Here is a 24,387-nt window from a genome sequence, read left to right as displayed (position 1 = left end):
AAACAGCATTCACGTTGAGGAGTCCAGAGAGAAGGGCTCAACAATGAAGAATTGTGCCAAAGAGGAAACAGTTAGAGATGCTGTGTCATAGCAGCAGGTTAGGACATTCGCTCTCAGAACAGGTGCGCTTCCATTATGGCTTAATCTTGTAGCACATCTTCTAGTGTGACATCCCATTATAAAGGGAACAAGGCTACTGGCCTGACTGATGCAGGAAACTCTTAGGCCACATAACAAATAGATCTTATTGTAATCTTGTGGCAGTCTATTTAATTGTGTTATGAGAACAGAAAAATATGTAGTGTAAGTAACATGCAAGGACTCACCATTCCAACGTGTCGATCTACGTTAAATATCCGTTTGTTTGAACCCTCTTCATAGAGTTTGGACAGAACCAACTTCTCCACACCAAAGACAACACCATCTTTACACCGAATGCCAACTGCCGTGCTGCAAAAAAAATGATTAAGAGACCAATTAGAGCTAGCTAGGAGATGAAAGCACACAAGCTCCAGATTGCGCAGTGAACCCACTGCTGTTACTACTTCACATTCAACACAGGACCTTGATTTTTACATTTCTTTTGTGCATATGGCTGAATACAAACCTTTTGCACAATTAAAATGAATCAACATTTCAACAAACGTCAGTTATTCAAACTGTATATAACATTAAAATATTTCCATACAAAATCAATCCATACAATTTCAATGCAAAGTTGATAATGGTCAAAGAACAGACAACTATCATGATTTTTTACACTTAAACACCACTATTAAGGGCAATAAGACGCAACGTTTCCTTCCATACGTAAGCAGTCGTATAGACAATCGACTTCACCCCATGACTAAAATAGTCCAGCGGTCAGTATGTTCACGGGTAGGAAGGATATTAAGACTCAGATATAAAATATATCTGCGAATATCGTGAGCGCATACTTTTGTTAGGGAGATTATCACATCAAAATCCCAGCGTACAGAAAATTGCATTATTTACCTTTTTCCTTAAGAAGGAAATATCGGATCTAAAATCAAACCCATTGGATATCTTTATTAAAAGAACCGACAAATTAGGCACAAACTAAATCCTCAAAAACTACATCAATAGTTACAAAATGGCTCATAGCAGTGGATCTTAATTGTGTTTAAAAAGGAGTGTGCTTTCCGCAGATACAGTCTAGCTAAATAGCTCAATAAATTAGTCGCTGAGGGGGGGGGATTACAAATTGCAAGAAAGAGCTTGCAACGCTGATCCAAACACAGGGAACGAATGGAGGGAACCCCAAGCTCACACAACGGAACCAAAAAGGGTACTTCAAGGATGGATTGCAGCAGTTTCCCTTCAAATTTGTCCACCCAACTCATCATTGGCTCAGGTAATATCACAAGACCATATAATATCCCTGGAAAGATACTTCTGGGATATTCTGGCAATAGCCCCTCAATATTGTATCCACCCCTCTTGCGAATGCAACATTTTAATAACCATTTCTTCAATATTTCTGCTTGCACAAAATTACTGTAAAATGTCTCCATGGGTGTGTTGCAAATCGGAACCCCCAGATAAACATTTATCAACAGTTTCAAGGGGGCACCCATTTAAAAAAAAAGGTAAAGAGTAGAGGATGGGTTCTAAGTGATGAACACTCCGGTGCTGAGCTCTGTGTATAGTTCTCTTCGAATTGTTCTGATGGTTGCGTTGTCACAGGTTGGAAGAGGTAAACCCAACACCTCTTACTGGGGAAATTTCAAAGAGATATCCTGGTTACCTTGCAGTATAAGTAGTCGGACCCTTATTAATTAAAAGGATCTCGAGCGTTACTGCTGTGGTTGTCGCATGAAAGTTTTTACTTGTATTGTCATAAGGTTTAGACAAATTATCTAGGTGGTGAAGGTCAGCCAACATATATTTCAACCCCTGAGGGTCTTTATCAAGGCAGTTGGTAAGGTTTGTATGGCAAATCCAGTCGGTTCGTAGACCCAATGGCTAATGAACGTCCCATTAGTAAGAAATAGTGGGCTGATGCCTGCTTTCTGCTCGCTCCGTTAGTCAACTGAGAACTGCCTTGATAAAGAGATCCTTTCATTAACAAGGGTCCGACTACTTACACTGCAAGGTAACCAGGATATCATTTAAAAACCAGCTGAATGTTTTCTTAATTTCTGTCCAAATATCATAATTCTAGCTTCCAAACTATGAACTCAAAAAATATCTGCATTATGTGAGAAACCAAAGGGTGTCTCACCCGCTAGTCCTTGGCAACTCGTCAAAGTGGCCAGGACACGGCCATCGCTATTGGATCCAGTTCCTGTGGGTGGACCAGTGAAGGAGGATCACCTGGATGAGGGGTCTTCGGGGAGGGGGGTGAGGCAGCAGATGGTGAGATGCAGTATTTCCCCCTTTTTTGTTCATCTACACAATCCTTTTTTTTTAGGATTTCTTTTAGAATACAATCAGTGTTTCTAGGGTAGTAGACCCTGTCAGTCATGTAGGGACACTCACTCACAGAAATCACTTGCTAAACCAACCCAGTTACAAGCATACACCTTGTAACACATTACTTTGTAGAACACAGTTCAGAGCTAGTAAAGTAACTAATTTGCTTTCTGGAAGGGCCTTAAGCTACTCAATGATAAGTATGAACATTCACCATTTTAGAATGCACAAAGCAATTCAGGGAAAGCAAAACCCAATGTTGCAAGTTTAGAAGAGCAGCAGCTGTTCAAGGCAAGTAAAGACCCATATACTTTAAAGAGGGGATACAAGCAACTCAAAGACAAATCTGAAAATGGCTGCCAGAGGAGGCGCTTGGGTGGAGGGCAGTCATTGGCTGGGGCGGTGTGACCCACAGCTCAGTGGTTGGTTGTGGGGAGGTGCAGTTTGGAAATTAAGCTGATTTTTTCTGTTGCAGAGGATTCCCAGCCTGACGACGGAGAGTGTTCATGAGCCAGTGAATCCATGCCAGACCCTTGCTGGAGATCAGTTACAGGTAAGTAACTTGTTCCGCCTTTTCCTTCCCAAACCTTTCCTTTCTGCAACCTCAGAATCTGCAAAGTATAAGTATAACTATATAAATGCCATTACTGTCCTTGTGATGGAAATCCCCCTCGGTGTAGGAATTGTGTATGAACCATATCCAAAGATTATCCACCAACTTGTTTTGATTCTGGAAAGTATTTTTAAAGTATATTTACAGTGTTGCACAAATTGCCTTTTTAAAGACTGCTCATTTAATAATTGATGTTAAATAAATCACTATCATTGAAACCTTGAGTGTAAGTGTTACTTGAATACCTGCATTTACGGATTTCGTTTGTACAGCTCACATTTACCCCTCTTGAGATAGGCATAGCTGCTCAGTCACACTACCAACTTGTGTAGTAGAGACCTATACCAAAAGGTGGGTTACCTAATACTAAGCAGATAAGTGTTGTGTAGTCTCACACAATGTGATTGCACCAATGAATGAATGGAGCATTGCATAAAATGGTTGAATGCATAAAATGGTTGGAGTGCATGAAACGGACTGGAGTGCATAGAAAGGCCTGACTTGCATGCAATGGTTTGGAGTGCATGGAATGCGGATTTGAAAGAGCATGGTAAAGAACGATTTTGAGTGCTTGAAGCGGTCGTAATGCATGGAACGGATGGAGTACATGGAACGGTTGGAGGGAGCCCGATCTCAAACACCTAAGATAAACCACCATATCACATCTACACGCTTACTCTCCTCTTTACACCACCACTCAACTAGAACACAGCGATGCTATGACACCATTGGGTATAGCTGTTCTCATACCATCATCTGCCTCATACTCCCCATCACCGTAACTAAACACTGCTGGTTACACACCCTCCAGCCTGGGCGTTCTCCTCAGGCCTAACGCAGCCAGAATCGGTCTGGATAAATACCTGCCAGAATGAACACATACTCTTGATCTCCCAACCACCACACCTACTGCTCTCCCAACCACCACACCTACTGCTCTCCCAACCACCACACCTACTGCTAAGAGGCAGCTATCACACGAATGCCACACCAGCTGCACACATATCCGGTGCGCACACGCACCTTTGACTCTCTCTATTCTCTCTACTGACTTGAACTTCGGTTCTCAAAGGCGTTCAACCTGCCAACGCCTTGAGACCATACCAATGGTACATAAGGCGCTATATAAATGCAAAGTAACATAACATTAACTTCCAGACTGTTTTAGCAATCCACTAAGCAGATCAGGGAAAACAAAACCCAGTGGTACACTTTCAGAATGACAATCTTATTCAAGGTAGGTAAACCCTATTGGTAAGCTTTTACACTCATTCAGGTAATAATAATAAAACAGTACCAATACTTATTTCAGACGTGGGCAAACACCATACAAAGTAACTTGTATACTTTTTAGAGGGGCAGAATGCAACTCAGAGGTAAGTATAAACTTAAGGACACATTGTAACTTATTATATTACAGGAGATGCAGTTACCAAACTAATATCTTTAGCAAGTAAGTACTTTTACAATTGTTATACTTCAAGACAGAATCCTTATCTTATAAAATCCTTCCCTAGTCGCAGAAGAGGGACCCTAGTGGTCTAGGAGGCAGGTCAGGATAGGGTAGGGTTCAGTTGCAGAAGTCAGAGTTCCATAGGAGATGGTCTTAAACAATGAAGTATTCACTTTAGAATTAGTGTTATGGGGCTTCACAGAAGACCCCTTATACGTGTTCCAGCATTAGGCCTCGGCAAGTGGTATGGGCAAACCCCAACCACAGGAATCACCCCCGCAGCATCACAGGATTCACACGAGACTTCAGGCAAGTATTACCCAAGCCAAAACAGTGCCTTAGGAGAGGAGAAGAGCTTACGAGTGGATGCCCTGGATTCGTGGTCTGAAAACAAAAGCACTGTACACTGGATGGGAACTTGCAGCAGCAGTCGGCTTCCAGCAAAGGTTTTTCGGGGATTCCCTCGGGTCTGTGGATTTGGCACCTTTTACAGGAGCCGGCTGAAGAACACATATCGCTGGCGGATTCTCTTCACTCTCTCAGTCCTGCACTCTGGTGAGGGGAGTTCAGGGATTCAAATGGTGCCTCTGGAGATCGCACAGGAGGCCAAAGTTTCAGCGAGATTCCGACGTCAGAAGACCATGCACTCCACTAAGGCTCAAGGTCCCTTGGCATTGGCAGCAAATCGCTACAGACTTTTCTTCATCTTCCACTTCGGAATCAGCTCCAGTGGTCGACTTGTCAGCAGCTTCCAGGTTCGGAGTATTTAACAGGACCTACAGCAGAACTTTTGCCAACTCTCCACGCAGTTTACAGAAAGGAGCGGTCGAGCTGGCTAATCAAGCGAGCCAGCCACACATTGGGAAACTGGCTCGTTTCAGGCAAGGTGAAAGACATATGGTTGCTGAGCTTTGGACTCCTCCCTCAGCTTCTGCCTTCTCAGACACTCTGGAGCCTAGGTGTGTGTGGGGATGTGAGGGTGGACGGAGAGGGAGAGCGGGACGCACGGCCAGAGGAGCCCGCTGTGCCGCGGGCGTGTGCGGCGCCGAACGCGGGCGCCGGGAAGGCGTCCCTGTTAAAGGGAGAGCCTTGTCGGCGTCCCGCGACGGTGCCGACGTTGCAGCCGCGGGTGCTCACAGCCGCAGCGCCGCGTGTGCCCACGAGGACCGGGTTCACTGGCGCTGCGGCTGGGAGACCCGCGAGCACAACGTACCTCTGCGGCGAGCGGCGGCGAGGCTCGGGAACTAGAGAGCCCGACTCGTGCCGACCGCTCGGCGTCGGAGGTGCGCCAGACAGCTGGGCAAGGACCCATCGGGGGCAGCCAACCAGAACCCCCTCCTTACCTCATGCAGGGCAGACCCAGAATGGTAGCATGGGGCCTCAAGCAGGACGGGCCTCCGGGAGACATGCCTCGAGGGAGACACAATGTTGGGGGGGCGGGGCCAATGGAGAGGGTGTGGCTGACAGCAGGGAGGGGAAGCTAGAGCCAGGCAGCCAGAATAAAGGAGGAGGTGGGGAGGAGGCAGCACTATTCATAGAGGGTGGGTGCCTAGGGTCCCCACCAATCAGACAGGGGGGGAGGGAAGTTGTCCCCGATTGGCCCTTTTTCCCTCCAAACCCCAGGTATAAAAGGGACTGGCCTAATGGCGTTTTTGTTGCTTTTTGCAGGGAGAAGGAGAGGAGAGTGAGAGCAACTGGTGTGCCTATCCGGGTCCGTGAGAGTAGGAGACACTCAAAGAGAAGAGGAACTCCTGGTGCCTTTTACTCACAGTGAAGTAACTGTGGGGTCAACCTGGAGTCCAACTACCTTGGTTAAGACATTGTGTAATAAAGGTCTACAAAACTCCACTTCGCCTACTGTCCTGATTTCTACAAGTGGCGTAGTCGGCAGGATTAAGGAGTACGCGATGGAGAAAATAATACATACAGACACTGTCAGAAGGGCAACAACAGTTACAACAGCTCTTCCAACTTCAGGCCCAGCAGGCGGCCGCTGATCGCCAAGCCTTTCAGCAGGCCATACAATTGCAAGGTACCCTGCAGTCCACTTCTCAAGACAAACACCAAGAGACGATAAAACACCTGACGGATGCTGTCACCGGCACCCAAAACCAGCCCATGGTCCCTTCCGCAGTGTTGCAAAAATTCAAGGAAGGTGAAGACCCGGCTTTCTTTTTCACCACATTCGAGAGAATCGCCCGAAACGCTCAGTGGCCGGTGGACCGCTGGAGCCAGTATGTTGCTCCCCTTTTGTCTGGCATCATGCAAGGTGCCTACCAGGCCGTTAACCCAAACGGAACCACGCCTTACGCTGAAATCAAAAAAGCAGTATTGGACCGGTTGGGACTTGACGAAGAGGCCTACAGAATGAGGCTGCGCGACACTAAACTCAAACCGGGTGAGAACCCCCGACAACTCTTCTACCGAGTTAAGGACCTCGCCGAGAAATGGTTACAAGTACCGGGAACAGGTCTCCAAGATGTCTTAGATAAAGTCACCCTCGAGCAGTTCATTGAGGCCCTACCCCCTCCGATGCAAAGATGGGTCCGACAACATCACAGGCCCACCTTATCTGAGGCGGTGGACATAGCGTCGGCCTACCAAAAGGCAGGGGGAGCAGGTAAACCCTTCGGAGTCGGATCTCCCATACGCAATCCAATGCCACCATTGGAACCCCTCCCAACCAAGAGCCTGCGAGGAGGGCTTCCCAAATGGAGAGCAACGGAAGGACGTCCTTCTGGATCCGAGGAGAAGAGGAGCGGTCCCGACCCTCGATCCACCCAGTTGTCCACGGGATACCGACAACCGCAATGTTATGACTGGCGAGTGGGGCCATATCGCCCGGTTTTGTCCCCGGAAGAGAGGCACCGAGCCGATGGAGATCGGATTCATGAGGACCGAGCAAGGACCAAGATGCCAAGGTCTCTACGAGATGGACGTCCGGGTAGACGGGAACCAAGCCAGGGCCCTACTCGACAGTGGAAGTCGACAGACGGCGGTACTACCAACCGTAAGTGATTCTCCTTACCTCGCCAATGTTAGTATCCCGATTCGGTGTATGCATGGGGATGTAAGGACCTACCCCATGAAATCCATAACAGTAGAGGTGGGCCCTACCATTGCAGAGATGAGAGCTGCCGTCCTCCCCTCCTTACCCGCCCCAGTGGTGATTGGGACCGATCTACCCCACTTCCACCAGACTATCAAGGCCCTAGACCAGGGATGGTGGGAAGAAGCACCCTTTGCCAGGGAGCCCATCCCCCCGAACACCCAGGGACGAGAGAGACCCACCAGGAAAAGAAGGGAAGCTCGCCTTGCTCAGTGCGCATCCATGTATGCCACCCAACGGATAGCCTGGAACCCGGAGGACCATGAGGATTCCATCCGGGGAGAAACCCCGACGGACCCTACCTTAACATTGGCCCGCGAAAGGGCCATCACTAATGGGGACCCAGACCTGACCAAGGGAGCTGGTTTTATATCTAGACAGGGCCTACTCTATCGGGTTTACCAAGAAGAGGGAGGTACACGGAGGGAACAACTACTCCTACCCAAAACACACAGGGGCATTGACCTCCAGTTGGCACATAATCACCCTTGTGGCGGCCACATGGCCTCCCTAAAGACACAGCAAAACATTCTAAAACGCTTCTATTGGCCGGGGGTCTATGGGGAGGTGGCGAAATTCTGTAAGGAATGCAAAGTCTGCCAGTTGACGAGTGGGGAAAAGCCAGCCAAAGCGCCTCTGCAGCGGATGCCATTGATCACCATACCCTTTCAAAGGATAGGTATAGATCTGGTAGGCCCGCTCGAGCCAGTCAGTCGTGGATATCGATACCTGCTGGTCGTTGTGGATTATGCCACCCGGTACCCCGAGGCCTTCCCCCTAAAGGGGACGTCGGCTAACCAAATATGTGACCAGCTCATCCCCTACTTCGCACGGGTAGGCCTACCCACCGAAATCCTCACCGATCAGGGTACCAACTTCATGTCAGCTGTCATGCGACAAGTCTGTGAAAGACTACAGATCAGACGTCTACGTACCTCAGTCTACCACCCCCAAACGGATGGGTTGGTGGAAAGGTACAACCAAACAATAAAGAAAATGATGAAGAGGGTAACAGGCCCAGAGGGGAAGGACTGGGATAGAGTCATACCCCTGATCCTTATGGTATTAAGGGACACCCCCCAGTCCTCGACAGGATTCTCCCCATTCGAGCTACTGTTTGGAAGACAGCCCAGAACAATCCTAGACCTGGTTAAAGAGGATTGGGAAAACATTAAGGAAACATCCCTCACCGAGTACGCTGAGGACCTTAAGAACCATCTATCTACTTTAAGGGGACTAGCGGAATCCCATCTAAGTATAGCCCAAGACCGACAGGAGAAGACATACAACAAGGGCTGTCGCCTAAGAAAGCTAGAACCAGGGGATAAGGTACTGGTGGTACTACCCACCAGTACGAACAAAATGTTGGCTCGGTGGAGAGGTCCTTATGTGGTGAAGGACGTGGTGGGACCAGTGAATTACCGGATATACCAACCTGACCGATGCCCATCATATAAGGTTTACCATATAAACCTACTAAAGAAATGGAACGAGCCTGCACCGGTCGATATTCTGACCACCCAGGATACAGGGTTGTTACACGCAACCGGCCAATTGGATGCGGTGCAGTGGGGTGAAACACTCACTGAACACATGAAGAACGAGATCCTGGAGACGCTCAAACCACACCGCAACACCTTCTCCCATTTACCTGGAAGGACCGACCTAATGGAGCATCGTATCGAAACCCTAAACGGACAGATAGTCCGGCTGAGACCCTACAGGATCCCAGAGGCCCGAAGGTTGATCATTAAGAAAGAGATCGAAGAAATGATTAGGTTGGATATCATTGAACCCTCAACCAGTGCCTGGTGTTCTCCAATCGTGCTCGTACCCAAGCCAGACGGGGCTGTACGATTTTGTATGGACTTTAGGCAACTCAACCTGATATCCCAATACGAAGCCTATCCCATGGCCAGGATGGATGAACTGCTGGAAAGGTTGGGTGCTGCCCGTTACCTCAGTACCCTGGACCTCACCAAGGGATACTGGCAGATCCCACTACGGGAATCTGACAAAGAAAAAACCGCATTTGCTACACCACAGGGGCTCTTTCAATATAAAGTGCTACCATTCGGGTTGCATGGGGCTCCGGCCACCTTTCAGAGGCTGATGGACGTCCTCCTACAGCCCCACGACCAATACGCTGCAGCCTACCTGGACGACATCGTGATATACAGCGCATCATGGAATGACCATCTAACCCATCTACGCAAGGTGGTCGGCACCCTGACCCAGGCCGGACTCCACATCAACCCAGTGAAATCAGTACTAGGGACCCAGGAAACCAAGTACCTCGGACATATAGTCGGTGGCGGCGTGATTCGGCCACAGGTGTCCAAAATCGAGGCTATTCAGGGGATCCCAGTACCAACTAACAGAAAACAAATTAGGGCCTTCTTGGGGTTTATAGGGTACTATAGGCGCTTTATTCCCTGTTTTTCTTCCCTGGCTGCGCCACTGACCGAGGCGTTGAAAATCGGGGGTTCCCCAGACCTGTCAACCAATCACGCCGCTATACTGGCCGTTGAGGGACTGAAGCACAGTATATCATCCCACCCGGTGTTGGTATGCCTGGACTTCCGGAAGCATTTTTTTCTGCAGACGGATGCCTCTGGCATGGGGTTGGGGGCGGTCCTGACGTAAGAGGTAGACGGGTTCCTGCGACTGATCTGTTTTGTCAGTCGGAAGCTCCTTCCGCATGAGTTAGCGTATTTCACTATCGAAAAGGAATGTCTCGCCATTAAATGGGCGGTGGATTCATTGCGATACTACCTACTGGGGAGGAAGTTTACGTTATATACCGACCATGCACCCCTGCAGTGGTTGGCGAGACACAAGGACACCAACCAACGTGTTCTACGGTGGTTCCTGTCCCTCTAGCCCTTCGACTTCGTTACCTTGCATAGACCTGCCAGCTTTCAGCTGGTGGCGGATTACTTGTCCAGGAGTTCGATCCGGCCCGACCGGCCTGGATCTGTGGTGGGGGTATGTGGGGATGTGAGGGTGGACGGAGAGGGAGAGCGGGACGCACGGCCAGAGGAGCCCGCTGTGCCGCGGGCGTGTGCGGCGCCGAACGCGGGCGCCGGGAAGGCGTCCCTGTTAAAGGGAGAGCCTCGTCGGCGTCCCGCGACGGTGCCAACGTTGCAGCCGCGGCGCCGCGGGTGCTCACAGCCGCAGCGCCGCGTGTGCCCACGAGGACCGGGTTCACTGGCGCTGCGGCTGGGAGACCCGCGAGCACAACGTACCTCGGCGGCGAGGCTCGGGAACTATAGAGCCCGACTCGTGCCGACCGCTCGGCGTCGGAGGTGCGCCAGACAGCTGGGCAAGGACCCATCGGGGGCAGCCAACCAGAACCCCCTCCTTACCTCATGCAGGGCAGTCCCAGAACGGTAGCATGGGGCCTCAAGCAGGACGGGCCTCCGGGAGACATGCCTCGAAGGAGACACAATGTTGGGGGGGCGGGGCCAATGGAGAGTGTGTGGCTGACAACAGGGAGGGGAAGCTAGAGCCAGGCAGCCAGAATAAAGGAGGAGGTGGGGAGGAGGCAGCACTATTCATAGAGGGTGGCTGCCTAGGGTCCCCACCAATCAGACAGGGGGGGGGGGGGGGAGTTGTCCCCGATTGGCCCTTTTTCCCTCCAAACCCCAGGTATAAAAGGGACTGGCCTAATGGCGTTTTTGTTGCTTTTTGCAGGGAGAAGGAGAGGAGAGTGAGAGCAACTGGTGGGCCTATCCGGGTCCGTGAGAGTAGGAGACACTCAAAGAGAAGAGGAACTCCTGGTGCCTTTTACTCACAGTGAAGTAACTGTGGGGTCAACCTGGAGTCCAACTACCTTGGTTAAGACATTGTGTAATAAAGGTCTACAAAACTCCACTTCGCCTACTGTCCTGATTTCTACAGTGTGAAATGCAAAGGATTCCTGCCGAAGACAAAACTTAAACCAAGGTGGTCCCTCCTAGAATGGCAGAAGACCTCAAAAAACAAGCAAACGAGAAATTGTGAAAAATGAAGGAGCCCACCATCTAGCAAAATGGTGGCCCTTCTGTGGATTATAGAGGCCGATTTGACAGCCTGTTAGTAATAATGACTACAGGTCATAAAGGTTAAACCACTGCCACCAGCCATTCAAGTAAACTTGCAAATGTAACAACAATCTTACCAGATAAGCAAGAAAGGGGATAAGCTGTACCCCCCCCCCCCCAGGGCTCCACATAAGGCGGTGTGTGCTGGCTCAGTTAACATTAATGTAAAGGGGATGTCAATCCCCCTTTAACTCTTCAGAACAGTAGTTCAACCAAGAAATAATAAGAATGAAAAGCAAGCAAAACCAAAAGTTGATGGCTGGAAGGTTTAGAATAAATCATACCACGGGCACAGCTCTGGGCAACCCTCCAAATTATAGTTTTTCAGTCTGCCAAGCCATTACAAAAGCAGGGGAAAAAGACCATGTGCAATTAAAAGGAAGCCACTGCATTTAAAATGCTGTGTGCTGCCATAGTACATTACAGTCGGTACAAAGTTATAAGAAACTATAACTCCAATCACACACTATGAAGAGACAAATAAAGTCACCCATAAAATAGTAAAAAACTCGGTAATAGGGGAAAAAAGATTCCCACTCACCTAGGGACAAGGTAAAATACCCAAGTCCAAGCAAGGTCAGGAAGATTGATCATAAAGATGAAAATCTTACCAAACGCCATCACGCCCATGTATTCCTCTCCCTGGGGCCGATATTCTCTTCCCAATACTCTCCTGCTCCCAACTCCAGCCACCTTCACTCCTACTCCAGAGTCTTCCTCTGTCCCTCAGCTCTCGAGCACTCGTCCTACCACTTGGCTCCACCCTTCGAGTTTACTACTCGCTCCTCCACAATACTACTACCACCACTCCCCCCTCCGCTCCTTCTCCCCAGTCACGCTTTCACTCTCAATCACTTCCAAGCACTCACTAAACAGTACCATTTGCGCTCAGCAATCAATACTTCACCCTTTCTTCAATACGCCCCCACATGTCATTCCACCAGCCTCTCTCCTTGTGGTCCTTTGGTCTGCTAGCTCCGCCTCTGACCTCAGTTGAATAACCCACAGTGTTCTGCCTCTTGTTGCCGCTCTCATTCCCCTTCCACCATATTCCGATTGTTTTTTCGGACCTTCATCATGCTGACCCTAACTTGCCGCGGAGAACTTACAAATGCCTGCCCCCTTTTTAAGTGCAGAGCTGCTGTGTATGAATGATGGCAGCCATGCTGTAAAGTGTCAGAGTTCATGTAAGTGGTCTGTGGTGTGGACACCCCAAGGTAAGTGCAGTCTGGTGGAGTGTTACTCACTCCATCGTAAGTCCCCAGCTGTGCAGCCTGGCTGTCAGTGCTGTGGCTCTGCCCGCCGAGGCTGGCCAGTGAAGCAGGGAACGGGGAAATCCATGAAGACTCGCTGGTTCCTTCTGTGCTGGCGCTTCCCCTGAAAGTTTACTCTGCGCATCGAAGCAAGGGAGTGTTGTGTTGCAGTTAGGGTAGATGTGTCAACTCATTCTTCTGGCTGGAGTGCTAATGGGTTGCTATTCTATGGTCTGTCTTCTTGCTACTTCTCCAGTGACTCTGGAAAAGAGAAAAGACTTGTCCAGCATTTTCTGCAGAAGGCTTGAGGTAAAGCGAGTTGGTACTAGACATGAAAAGGCAGGATTTTTGGGAGAGGGGACAGAAAATGGGGCCCTATCTACTGTCACCACCCCAACCCTTTGCGGTGGGCTGGCTCAAACTTCTTCTCCGTTAGGCCTCTCAGCCCATGGCTGAGCGATGTTACTATCCCGCTTGACAAGGTCAGGCTACTGACCCTGTCACACATAACAGAACTACTCATAATATAGTGCACCACCAAGTACTGGACTCCAAGAAGAAGAAAAATCATTCATGAGGCATCTTAAAGGACGTCTGCAAGACACAACTTCACTGGAGCAACCAGATAAATACCAGGAATGAGCCTTTGAGAAGACCAGAGGTTTAAAAAGTTACATTTGAAATGTCATGAGGTAGCTCCTGTGAGTGGAGGTATGGGCAAATATAGCTTAGTAGGGGAGTGGTAGACGGCATAGTAAAAGTTAAAACAGTCTATGGCCTGAGAGTAGATAAGCAGCTTTTTGATTTTTGGGGTGAGATTTTGCCTGCTCAATTCAGATATTTTTGGCCGTTGGTCACTCCATAAGGCTACCGGGGATGAGGTAGAAAGAGTAGGAACTATACAGATGGAGTGTTTTTTACAACTGACACAAAGAAGAATGGGCAAGAAGGAAAAGCCCACTGTCGTACACCCATGAGGTACAGTCAATCAGAGTCAAAGCAAAACATAAAAGGGGAAGAAGGAGTGTACGCTGATGCAGATCCTCCCTGGAGGAACCGAGAGCTGGCTGGAGGTTTGCCACAGAGAACAGGGGACGCTGAAGGAGCCTCGCTGAATACACGTGTTGTTCAGATCTGTCCTGGCTGGAGAATCGGAGGTCTATGAGCAACCAGGAGTCGGACCACGTTGCCACGTTGAACGCCAAGAGTGGTTCCGCAAAGTCACCTGAACGAGTTGGCAACGCCACAAATGGTACCTGGGTTACTGCAGCAGGTAGCAGGGGTTACGGAGAACAAACAAGGCAGTTGGGGATGTCCCAGCAATTGGGGAAATAAAAAGCAGACATATGAGAAACAGTACCTGGCAGGTTAATGAACCAGGTCTGGTTAACTTATGCACCACACCTGATAGAGGTGTCTGGGATCTATAGGAAACTGGGGAAGCCCCACAAGAATAGTACAGACGGGTTAAGGACCCGCTGAAGTTTAAAGAAGCATGCAAACAAGGAAGGCCCACAGCAAGTCGGAGAGAGTCCTGAGACAGCATAAAGGGGTTGGGGACCCACATGAAAGAGGAGATACGAGCAAGTCTGGGAGAACAAGATATCCCAGAGGGGTCTGGGAAACATGCAAAAGAGTGAAAGGTATACGAAAAAGCACAGGAAAGGGATTGAGGACCCAATATAGAAAGACTATACACTTTCGGGAACGAAAAGAGATACAATCAAGTCTGGCAGGATAGTAAACCAGATTTGATGTTACACTTGGGAACTTTGCTTTTTGGCAATTTGTTTTTGTGTGTGAAATTCAACTTTAGGTGAAGAGAAGAACCATAGTCAAATCTGGAAGCTGCGAGAAACCAGAGGGTATACTCACTCCAACTCCCCTTGGATCCTCTAAGCAGGTGGCCACAGAAAGGCCATTGCTCTTGGATCCTGACCCTAGGGGTGGAGAAGCGAGGGAGATCAGCTGGTTTGAGGGTCCTTGAGGATTGGGAGTGGGGTGCCCTTGGGCGAGACATGGTATCCCCCTTTCCATATTGACGATCAACCGAACCCTCCCCAACCTTTCTAGGCTGTTACAAGCCAGCTCCCCTCTTTCCCCCCCCATGTGACACTCAGTACTGAGACGAAGAAGAGGCAACAAAGTAATAAAGACTACACCCATTCACCATTTTAGTACGGGGACGAGGACGGTGCGTACAAAGAGCTGTGAGGGTCATGCATGTCCCTTTAATTATCGTCAGGCAGGGCTAATCAAGCATCCACAGCTGAAGCCTGTCAAGGGGCTGCAGGTGTATAAAAGGAGACTAGCCAAGCAAGGAAGAGAGCAACAGGAAGATGAGCAGGAGACCCTTGTGGGGGGGGCAGCCGTGGTGGCACGGGAGAAGGAGCCAGGATGCCAGCAGTTATCCCATACCACTTGCGGGACCCAAAATGAGTGGGCTGTGTATTCGCCACAGGTCTGGGAGCCTCTACAACGTAGAGCGAGCAGCAGGAGCTGCTAATGAACCCGGAGCAGAGGGGATGCCGGCGTCTGGGAAGAAGCCTTGGAAGTGCAGGTGTGTCTAGAGAAAGACACAGCAGGTGAGTGGGGCTTGCACCAGTGCATTTCCCGGCTTCCGAAGCAAGGGGGAAGTAGCAGGAACCCCTGTGAAGAGGCACAGAAGGCAGGGGAGTGTTGAGAGGGTGCTTGAGGCCCCGGGGCACTTCTATTCATTTATTTTTACATTTATTTCAGCGCACCTAACCCGGAGGCATCTTGGCGCTAGTTACAGAAGGTGCAAGTACATATTTTGAAATGCAGGAGTATACATATGGTTACCATCATAGTTGGTATGTGTATACTATCTGGCAAAGTCACATCTCTTGTTGCGGGGAACTACATCAGCTAAGTAATGTCTTAATAAAAAGGTAACAAGGTATTGTGGCATGACTTGGGAGAGCCTCGCCTCTTGTTACAGGGGAACTACATCATGTATATGGCATCGATATGCAGCAAAAGCAATTTTAAGCACAGCTAGGTACAAAAAATCCCGCAGTACAGGGGACTACATCGAGTAAGTGGTAGGCAAGCAAGTTTAAGCAGACATACAAGGCTGACAAATGCTCGGTCAGAGCACACAAAGTATAGCTTTCAGGAGCAATGAAGAAGCAAATGTTTGAGGAACTGGCGATCACATCGGTATAAGAGGGGAACAAGTAAGTGTGAAATGCACTGCGTAGATAAGCAGTGCACGTGGCAGTGTAAATGTTAAGGCAAGTTATACAATGATTTATGCAGGGAGCAGACTTATAATAATAGTCCTAGAGTATGAATTCCGAAGGAAGTAGAAGTACTGGCATTCCGGGAGTAATCAAGGGTTGCAGGAGAGATATGCTGAGACACAGATCTCTATTATATGCCCACAAACATGGGTGAGTGAGGAGGGACCGGGGGGGTGGGGTGAGGGTACCCATATAGTTGGGATCCTCCTGCAGAGCTAACCCAAAGTTACAGATTGGACGTTACGAATTGTAAATCTACCTTTGAACGCAGATGAGGCAGCACAGCTCCCTCACAGCCCTCTCAAGCCCGGACAGGGCCAGACATGGTGTGAAAGTGTTGCCATTTGGTGGGGGCCGGCGATCGCCTGCCAGCTCCCAGCCAATGGGGTTCTTCATGCATCATGAAGCCAGTCATGATGGAGGCTGGAAGAAGCCTCTGCAAACCGCAGTATACCCGGTGGTCATGATGGAAGGCCCGGGTTGTTGTGGCGACAGAGGATCATGCAACGACGGCGGTCCCCCGCAGATGATCAGGAGAGTGAATAACAGTCTGTGAAAGTAAGCAAACCCATCTATATTGAATACCAAACTAAATGGAAACATAGCAAATATGTTTCTCACTGTTAGCTAAATGCAGGAAGCACAGGCGCTGCTTAGTATTAAGCGACGCTAAGAATCACACTATCACCCACATTAGTTTATAGTAGCTAGGATACTAGTAGTTCAGTATCCTCCCACTGCGCTCAAATTACAAGCATTGTGCAAGGAAAAGGAGAGAGATGCAGGGATGCCTGAGATCCAGACTTGGAGCTGGGCAATTGTTGGGAACGGTTGGTGGGAGTTGGGGTAGTTAGAGAGGAGTGGGCCTACGGATACAAACAGGGTGAGAGGGTGAAGGTGCCAAGGGTGAGATGAAAGTGGAAAAAGCCAACGAATATGGGTGCACTCAAAAAAGCAACCTGGAATGTGAGAGGCTTGAATAGCTATATTAAAAAGGCACCAGGTTTTGACGTATTTGAGAAGACGCCAGAAAATAGATGTAGCTCTCTTGCAGGAAACACACCTGACTAAAGAGACAAGATACACTACCATGGAAATGGAGGGGGGGGGGGGTGACCCTGGGCTCAACATACTCAGCGTATGCTAGAGGGGTTCCAATATGGGTGGCACAGACAGTCCCATTCAAGATTCTACAAACCTTCCTAGACAAAGACGGTAGGATGGTAATAATTCAGGGATTGGTTGAAAATAAAGAAATATGCATTATTAATATGTATCGAATCAGGAAACTGCTGCTTACTTCAGAACTTTATACTCCAAAATTAGCCCATTTAGAGATTGTGCGATGATATGGGGAGGAGATTTTAATTGTATGCTGGACCCGTCGAGAGACAGATCAGTCGATACATTTGATCGTCCAACTCCCTCAGCAAAAGCTTTACGCATGTTGTAGTGCACATTTAAGTTAGCAGATGTATGGAGAACATTGTACCCACAAGACCGAGTATACTCAAGCCTACTCCGCCCTGCAGAATCTATAGACAACATTGGATTATGTGTTCGTAGGGCAGAAAACACGGAGTGAGTTCACACAGGCTGAATGTAAGGTGCAGGTCCTTTTGGACCATGCCCCTCTGGTAGTTACTTGGCAAGTTCTCCCCCCCCTGAGCCAGGATCCCCACCTGGCGACTCAGAGTTGAAGCACTGAAAGATAAAATGTTCCGAGAACATTTGAGAGACTAGGTGAAAGAATATTTTAAGTACAACACAGGCAGCGTAAACTCAGCGGATACGCTGTGGGGGGTCTCTAAAGTAGTGGTAAGAGGGGGCAGCTATAGCCAAGTCTAAAGGGATGCAAGAAGTTATTTTGCAGGATCTACAAAGGGCAGAAAATATGTTAGAACTATAATGCGAGTAGGAAAGGGGTCCCTAGAAGAAGCCTAGGAGGTGTTCCGCCTAGCCTACAACAGCAACGTAGGGAACACTGGGAGAGGTTAGGCAAATTAAGCTACAAGAAATACATCGAAAGACAACACGCAGAGGGGGCACAAGCCGTAACGACTGCTAGCCTGGTATAAGTGTTCCCTTCTTTTCACTCACCGGTGGCATGCAGTGGCTCCTTTGGGTTTCTCTGCTTCGATACCCAGATTCCATTTGATCTGCCCTACTTTCGCAGGAGCCACGATGTGCAGAGCTCGCCATCCTTGAATGCCGTAACACGCAACTCCACTCTTCCCCAGCAGAAGCTACTAGAAGAGCATCACACGCTTTGAGACTTGCAGCGATTGGGAGGCTTCGATGCTTCACAGCTGCTGCTGTGAGCACCGGTCAGGGATACAGCCAGGTCGCAGACCCTCATGGCCAGCCTTGGTCCCAGCGTCTCTCGCACTCCTACTCTGCACGGCTTCTCTCAAGCTCGTTCCTCTCCAGCCTGCTCCGCTTCTCCAGGCCACGTCCTCTCCAGGCAGTCTTCACTTGTGCTGGGCAGTGACCATTTTTATACACATGGGAATTTGCAAATACTGCAGTTGTGAGCCCTTAACTTTAATTGCCCGACTATTGTGAAACCTATTAGCTAGACATGCCTGGCTATTACAACTGAACTCCTCCTAGGACCTTTTCCTCGGCTTAGTACCAAAGTGGTATTTAGGGAAATTTGAATGAATGGAAGTGTGCATAACTTCCTGTTTCCTAGTCGTCCCAGTATTAAGGTGAACTGTGTGTGGGACATTTTGGCTGGAAAAAGGGACAAAAACTGACGGCAGCCCATAAAGGCATGAGAGAGGGTTCACATTGACGGGGGAATGGGGATACCATGTCTCACCCAAAGACGCCCTCTCCCCACTCCCCAAGTTCCCTCCACACAGGTGATTCTCCATCACATATCCACCCCCAGGGTCGGGATCCAAAAGCGATGGCCTTTCCTAGGCCACCCGAGCGAGGGGGAGAAGTGAGGACTCCCTCAGGGATCTCGCAGCTCTAGTTGTTGCGTGCACCTGACTGCAGGCGGTACATTTAAACCGAGAGATCAGCCGAGTAGAGGAGCCTGTGTGGGTGATGTCTATCCACTCGGTACTGTCAGAGGGACTACCAGCCAGAAGCGAGGTCCGAGAAGCCAACTGGCTCAGAAGAGGAACTGGGAGAGAGAGAGAGACTGCCAGTCCGGAAAGCTGCGGGAATGCCAGGGTGAAGGGGACAGCCTCCCGAGGTGCAGCTGTACCGGAGACCAGCACCCGCGTTACCAGAGTCTAGGAAGGCCTGCAGCAGGCGAGCGTTAAACAAGAGCAGACGACAGAGGTGGTGAACCCCACAGAATAGACCGAGACGTCTGCAGGCCGTTCTCCACGGGAGAAGGTATTCCTGTTGCAGTAGCCTGGTGAGTCCACTCAAGGGAAGATGGGACACCGGGGCATACGAACAATGGTGCTGAAAAGAAACCAAAGTAAATGTAATGAATGAAACGGAACATGGCGCCATATAATCAAAGAAACCAAATCAAATAAGAGACTCAAAGTTGCAAATGTGCACATTTATTCCAACAATGGTGCCGAAAGGACACCAAAGCCAATGGGCTGAGTGAGACTGAAGGAAAGTTGGCAAATAACTTACAGAAACCAAAACAGTCTAATAACAGACAGTCAAGTGTGCGTGTGTACGCAGTTCAAGAATAGAAGACCTGGCAGGAGAGTATACCCGATATTACCAATCACAAGTGTTAGGACAGTTTTTCTGAAGTCCAACTAAGGGCTTATGGGAAGGATATCTTGGCTAGATTTGAGTGGAGTCCTGCTTACCCTGCATACAGACAGGTATGACAGAAAGGCAGGGCCAAACTCGGACACGGTTATGAATGCGGGTGGGCATCATGTGTGGAAGGGATGGTGGGGTATCAGCTGGTCCCAGAGCTGGATGGAGGTGTGGAGATTCTCCCGTGCCCCACCCGGAGAGGAAATATGGTAGTTCAGCGCTTTGCCAGCGCCTTACCCGGAGAAGAAATATGGAAGTTTAGTGCCTCGCTGCCTAACAGCTATGCCAACTAACAAATCCACTAACAATTTTCAACCCTCTGCATACACCTCTCAAACTCTAACCAAACACAACCACAAGCCTATAAACACAACAATCCACACAAACCTCTCTACACTGCAACAAAAGAAACCACACAGACTCGCACAACAGTACACAATGGCTGCCGACCAGAAAACACCCCAAGCACGGCCAACGTGTGTGTTAACCTGGTTGAGGTTGACAACGGCACATCACGGCTCTCTTGCACTTTTCCAGCTCATTCCCACCAACTCACCCCGCCTTCCCTTTCTTTTCAGAGCCACCAGAGTGCCAGGGGACCAATCCGGTGGCGATAGTGCACGGTACAAATATCCTTTAACATTAACCTTAGTGAAACCAATCAACTGAGATAGTACAAGACTCCACTCTTAGTATAAGGATGTACCACCCAAGTATATGGTAGCGTAGACAGAGCAGCCAGGCTCATCTTAGGAGGGAGAGAGGGCTGTAGAATCATTACAAAGAAATTGTAATACAAATGGCCCAAAGAAACACTAGGTATTTTAAAAAATAAAGGGTTTATTTAAAAACAAGTAGTCCCAGATACATCTTGGGGGGAAATAAGTACGATCACAGATCAAATAAACACATTATAGAAAAACGCAACATTAAGCTTGAAGCTACACAGACCATACCATATAACCTAATTTGGAACACCCAACAGTAGTTCTAGGGAAGTCAAAACCAATATTTTATTTTAGATTTTTTTCAGTAATACCAGGGTAGTAGACCCTATCAGTTGTACCATGACGCTCAGCAGGAAATCACATAGTAAGTCAACTAGACAATATACTTTTCAGAATAGTGGAACACTTATTCTATGAACAGTATAAACCTATAATTCTGATTCAAGATAACAGATTCTAGAGGAGTTGGATCTTGTGGTGTAATATTCAATTACAACTTTTCAGTTCACAAACTAAGGGAAGCAATAACTAACTTATTTTAGGATAACAGTTATACCCCTGGTAAGTAAAACCTACATATACTTTTGTATAGAGTTTATGCTTATGCATACTTATTCTGGACAGGCTAACAAGTCAATTAGGGACACTCAAACAATTATCCTAACGTGAATAATAAAGTGAAACAACAGCATTACTTTTGGGAAGAGGGGAATCCAAGTCACAGGTAAATTAATCCTTTACCTAATTTCTGTTAAAATGGCGAAACAGTTTCCAAGTAAAGTAAGACTTTTAGAATATGTATTTAAGAAGGCACACAGCTTATGCAAGGGAAGTAAATCCTATGTATACTTTTCAGAATGGGAAACCTATCTAAGGTAAGTAATAACTTGTAACTATTACCAGCCGACTCATTTACAAGTCAGTCAACTTTTCAACACTTGTTTTACTTTTCAACGCAGACCCCTTAAAGTATCCAGCCCTTCCAAATTCTAGTACACAAGTGCTCTCAGAGACAGAAGAGGGACCCTAGTGGTCTAGGAGCCGGCTGTGGCTAAGGTGTGATGGGGCTCAGTTGCAGGCAAAGTCAGAGTTCCAGAGGAAGACTGTTCAAACAATTATGTATCCTACTTTTGAATTAGTTGAGGGTCCTGGGACTTCACAGAAGACACCCTAGGAGGATTTCAGAAGTGCGCCTGGATGAACTGGACGAGAGACCTCCCAATCATAGAAAACACCCCCAAACTACACAGGAATAACAAGAGACTTAAAGTAATTAAATACAGGAGCCAGCACAATACGTCAGCACAGAATTTTTTTTTTCCAAGCAGGAGGACTTCAGGATCTGTAGCCAAGAACACAGGCATTGCAAGACAGGACTCTGGATGGGCTTTTTTCAGCAGGTATCGACACAGAAGACTTCAGGCAAGGGTTTCTTCGCAGCTGGATGCGGCTCTGCGGATTTGGCACTGTTCCAGGAGCACAGAAGACAGAATATCGCTGGTCGGATTCTCGTCGTTTGCAAGGTTGAGCACTCTGGCGAGGGCACTTTTCAGACTGGATTCAGGTCGCTGCAGGTCCAGCAGAATATCACCAAAGTTTCAGCAAGATTCGCAGTCCCAGAGTATTGGGGTATTGCAGCCCCACAAGGTCCCAGCACGACATGGGATGGCTCAAAATGCAGGTCTTCATGAGTGTAGTGGGTCGCACCAGGCTCTGGGTCGTTTTCGAAGTCCCCAGGTCAATTGGAAGGGTAACAGCAGGCTCTCCGGTCGATGGAAATCGCTTCAGCCACAAATTCTTCATCCTTTTCTTCGGTTTTGTTTCAAATGGTCAACTACCTCTTCACCTTCCAGGATCAGACTATTATGTAGGGCCCAGCCAATCTAACAGACTTGCAACATTAAAACTTGGGGGGTTGGCAATCCTTTCAGACTAGCCAGCCTCCCAGTTTGAACTTGACGCTCAACATCAGACTTGAAGACAAAGGACTGTAGAGTGTTGGACTCCTCCCTCGGGAACAAACAAGAAAGGACCAGGAATACTAAAAAGCGAAAAAAGAAGACGGGGCCATTTTTGTAAAATAGGCACCCATGGGTGCCTTTAAAGGGGCCGTGCCACCAGCCATTAAAGGCAAGTTTGTCCTTGTAACATAAATGTTACATTTAAAATGAGAAAGGGGATGCTCTTAACTCCCTAGCACTCCACATAAGGTGGGTGGTGCTGGTCTCACCTAATAAAATGTAAAGGGATCCAAAGATCTGTTCTACCCTTGGGAACTGCAGTTCTCCCAAGGTTAGCCAGAGAAAGTTAAAAGGGGAGCCCCTAGGGCAACCGAGCAACAATTGGCACTCATTGCCAATAAGTTGTCAAAGATGATAACTTTTAAAAGACAATGACACTCAAAGTGTAAAAGATTCTGTGCTTGTGGAAAAATTCTCCAGTAAAAGCAAAATGTTCTGGGGTTGACACAACTCAGGAAAATGTCAATGATACAAGTATATGAGAATACGTATAAGAGTATATCAAGCAGTGCTCCAGATAAGATTTTGAGGTGGGAGTATTTTACGCATGATTTTTCAAATTAGAGCGTAAATGCAATTTCAAGAGAGTAAAAATTAGTTTTCTCCTCTGCAAGAGAGTAAAACTTATCCAACACATACGTTATGGGTATGAACACATTTTAAAAGGATGCGTGCTTTATTGTGTTGCTCGCTTAGCTGTCACAGATTTGGCCTTTCAGTTGGAAATTCACCATCATGCATAAGAAGGCTATGCTGCTGACAAGAGAAATGCTACATTGCCATCTAGTGGTGGAAAGTATGTTTTTTTTAATGAATAAATCAAAGCGTACACGGAACGCAGTACAAAATTAAAGTCAAAAAAGTCCTGCCAGGAGAACAAGGCATTGCCAATGTTTTTGAGTATATGAGAACAAGTGGTTTGTATCCAAAGACCTGGCAGCAGGGATTGGCAAGCAAGAGGTGTTTATGTAAAAGGCAAGCCATGGCGAGAGGGCATTCCAGGCAAAGATCAAAATCGGGCAAGGTTATGGAGAAGAATCCTGACAAAGAAATAATGAGAGCTAACCAAGGAGTGTGAATAAAAAGTACCCAAGAGTAAAGGAAAGTCTTTCAGGAGAGTACATCAGGCACTACTTCATATGCCATCTAAAAGGAACTCAAAGAACTGCTATTAAGTTAATAGAAATCCTGGGGAAGGGAATTACCCTCTTGAACTGTGAGCTATATGTACCTGCAACTTGTGTTGGGAGTTAAACATTTCTTCTTTTGAACACATGTACACTTTAAGGCCAATGAAATGTCCCTTTCACTTTAGAATGTGAGAGTCAAGATAGTGCTTTGGACATCTTGACAAAAGAACCAAGCCATTCATTCTGCTTTGATAGGGAAAATACCTCTTGGAGCAGGAACAGAGGCGTTTTTCCCAACCCATTTTTTTTAAATGTATTTTATTATTTTTGTTTGAAAATATTAACCTTTAACAATACACATTACATGAACATCTGAAGAAAACAATCCAATACATATTTCATTACTTTAAAATAGTATTAAATACACAATTTCATAAACAATCATGCCATTAAAACTCTTCTACCTTCAATTTTCTACTGACATTTCTTGATCATCTCATAGCTTTGAATACATCAAATTAAAACTCTAAATTCAGTACTCTAATA

At 47.8% G+C, this 24,387-nt stretch overlaps 1 protein-coding gene across 1 annotated transcript in view; it reads right to left on the bottom strand.

Moving 5' to 3' along the window:
• The window catches only part of PSMA3 (proteasome 20S subunit alpha 3), a 261,063-nt gene that overhangs the window by 207,261 nt on the left and 29,415 nt on the right, over positions 1 to 24,387 (bottom strand). The window contains exon 3 of the mRNA XM_069638091.1: positions 327 to 450. Within this exon, the coding sequence (XP_069494192.1) occupies positions 327 to 450 (124 nt within the window). The remainder of the gene's footprint in view (positions 1 to 326; positions 451 to 24,387) is intronic.

The sequence above is a fragment of the Ambystoma mexicanum genome, chromosome 14, assembly GCF_040938575.1.
Source record: "Ambystoma mexicanum isolate Mex_15411 chromosome 14, UKY_AmexF1_1, whole genome shotgun sequence".
NCBI classification, from domain to species: domain Eukaryota; kingdom Metazoa; phylum Chordata; class Amphibia; order Caudata; family Ambystomatidae; genus Ambystoma; species Ambystoma mexicanum.
This window is presented reverse-complemented; position numbering and strand designations above follow the sequence as displayed.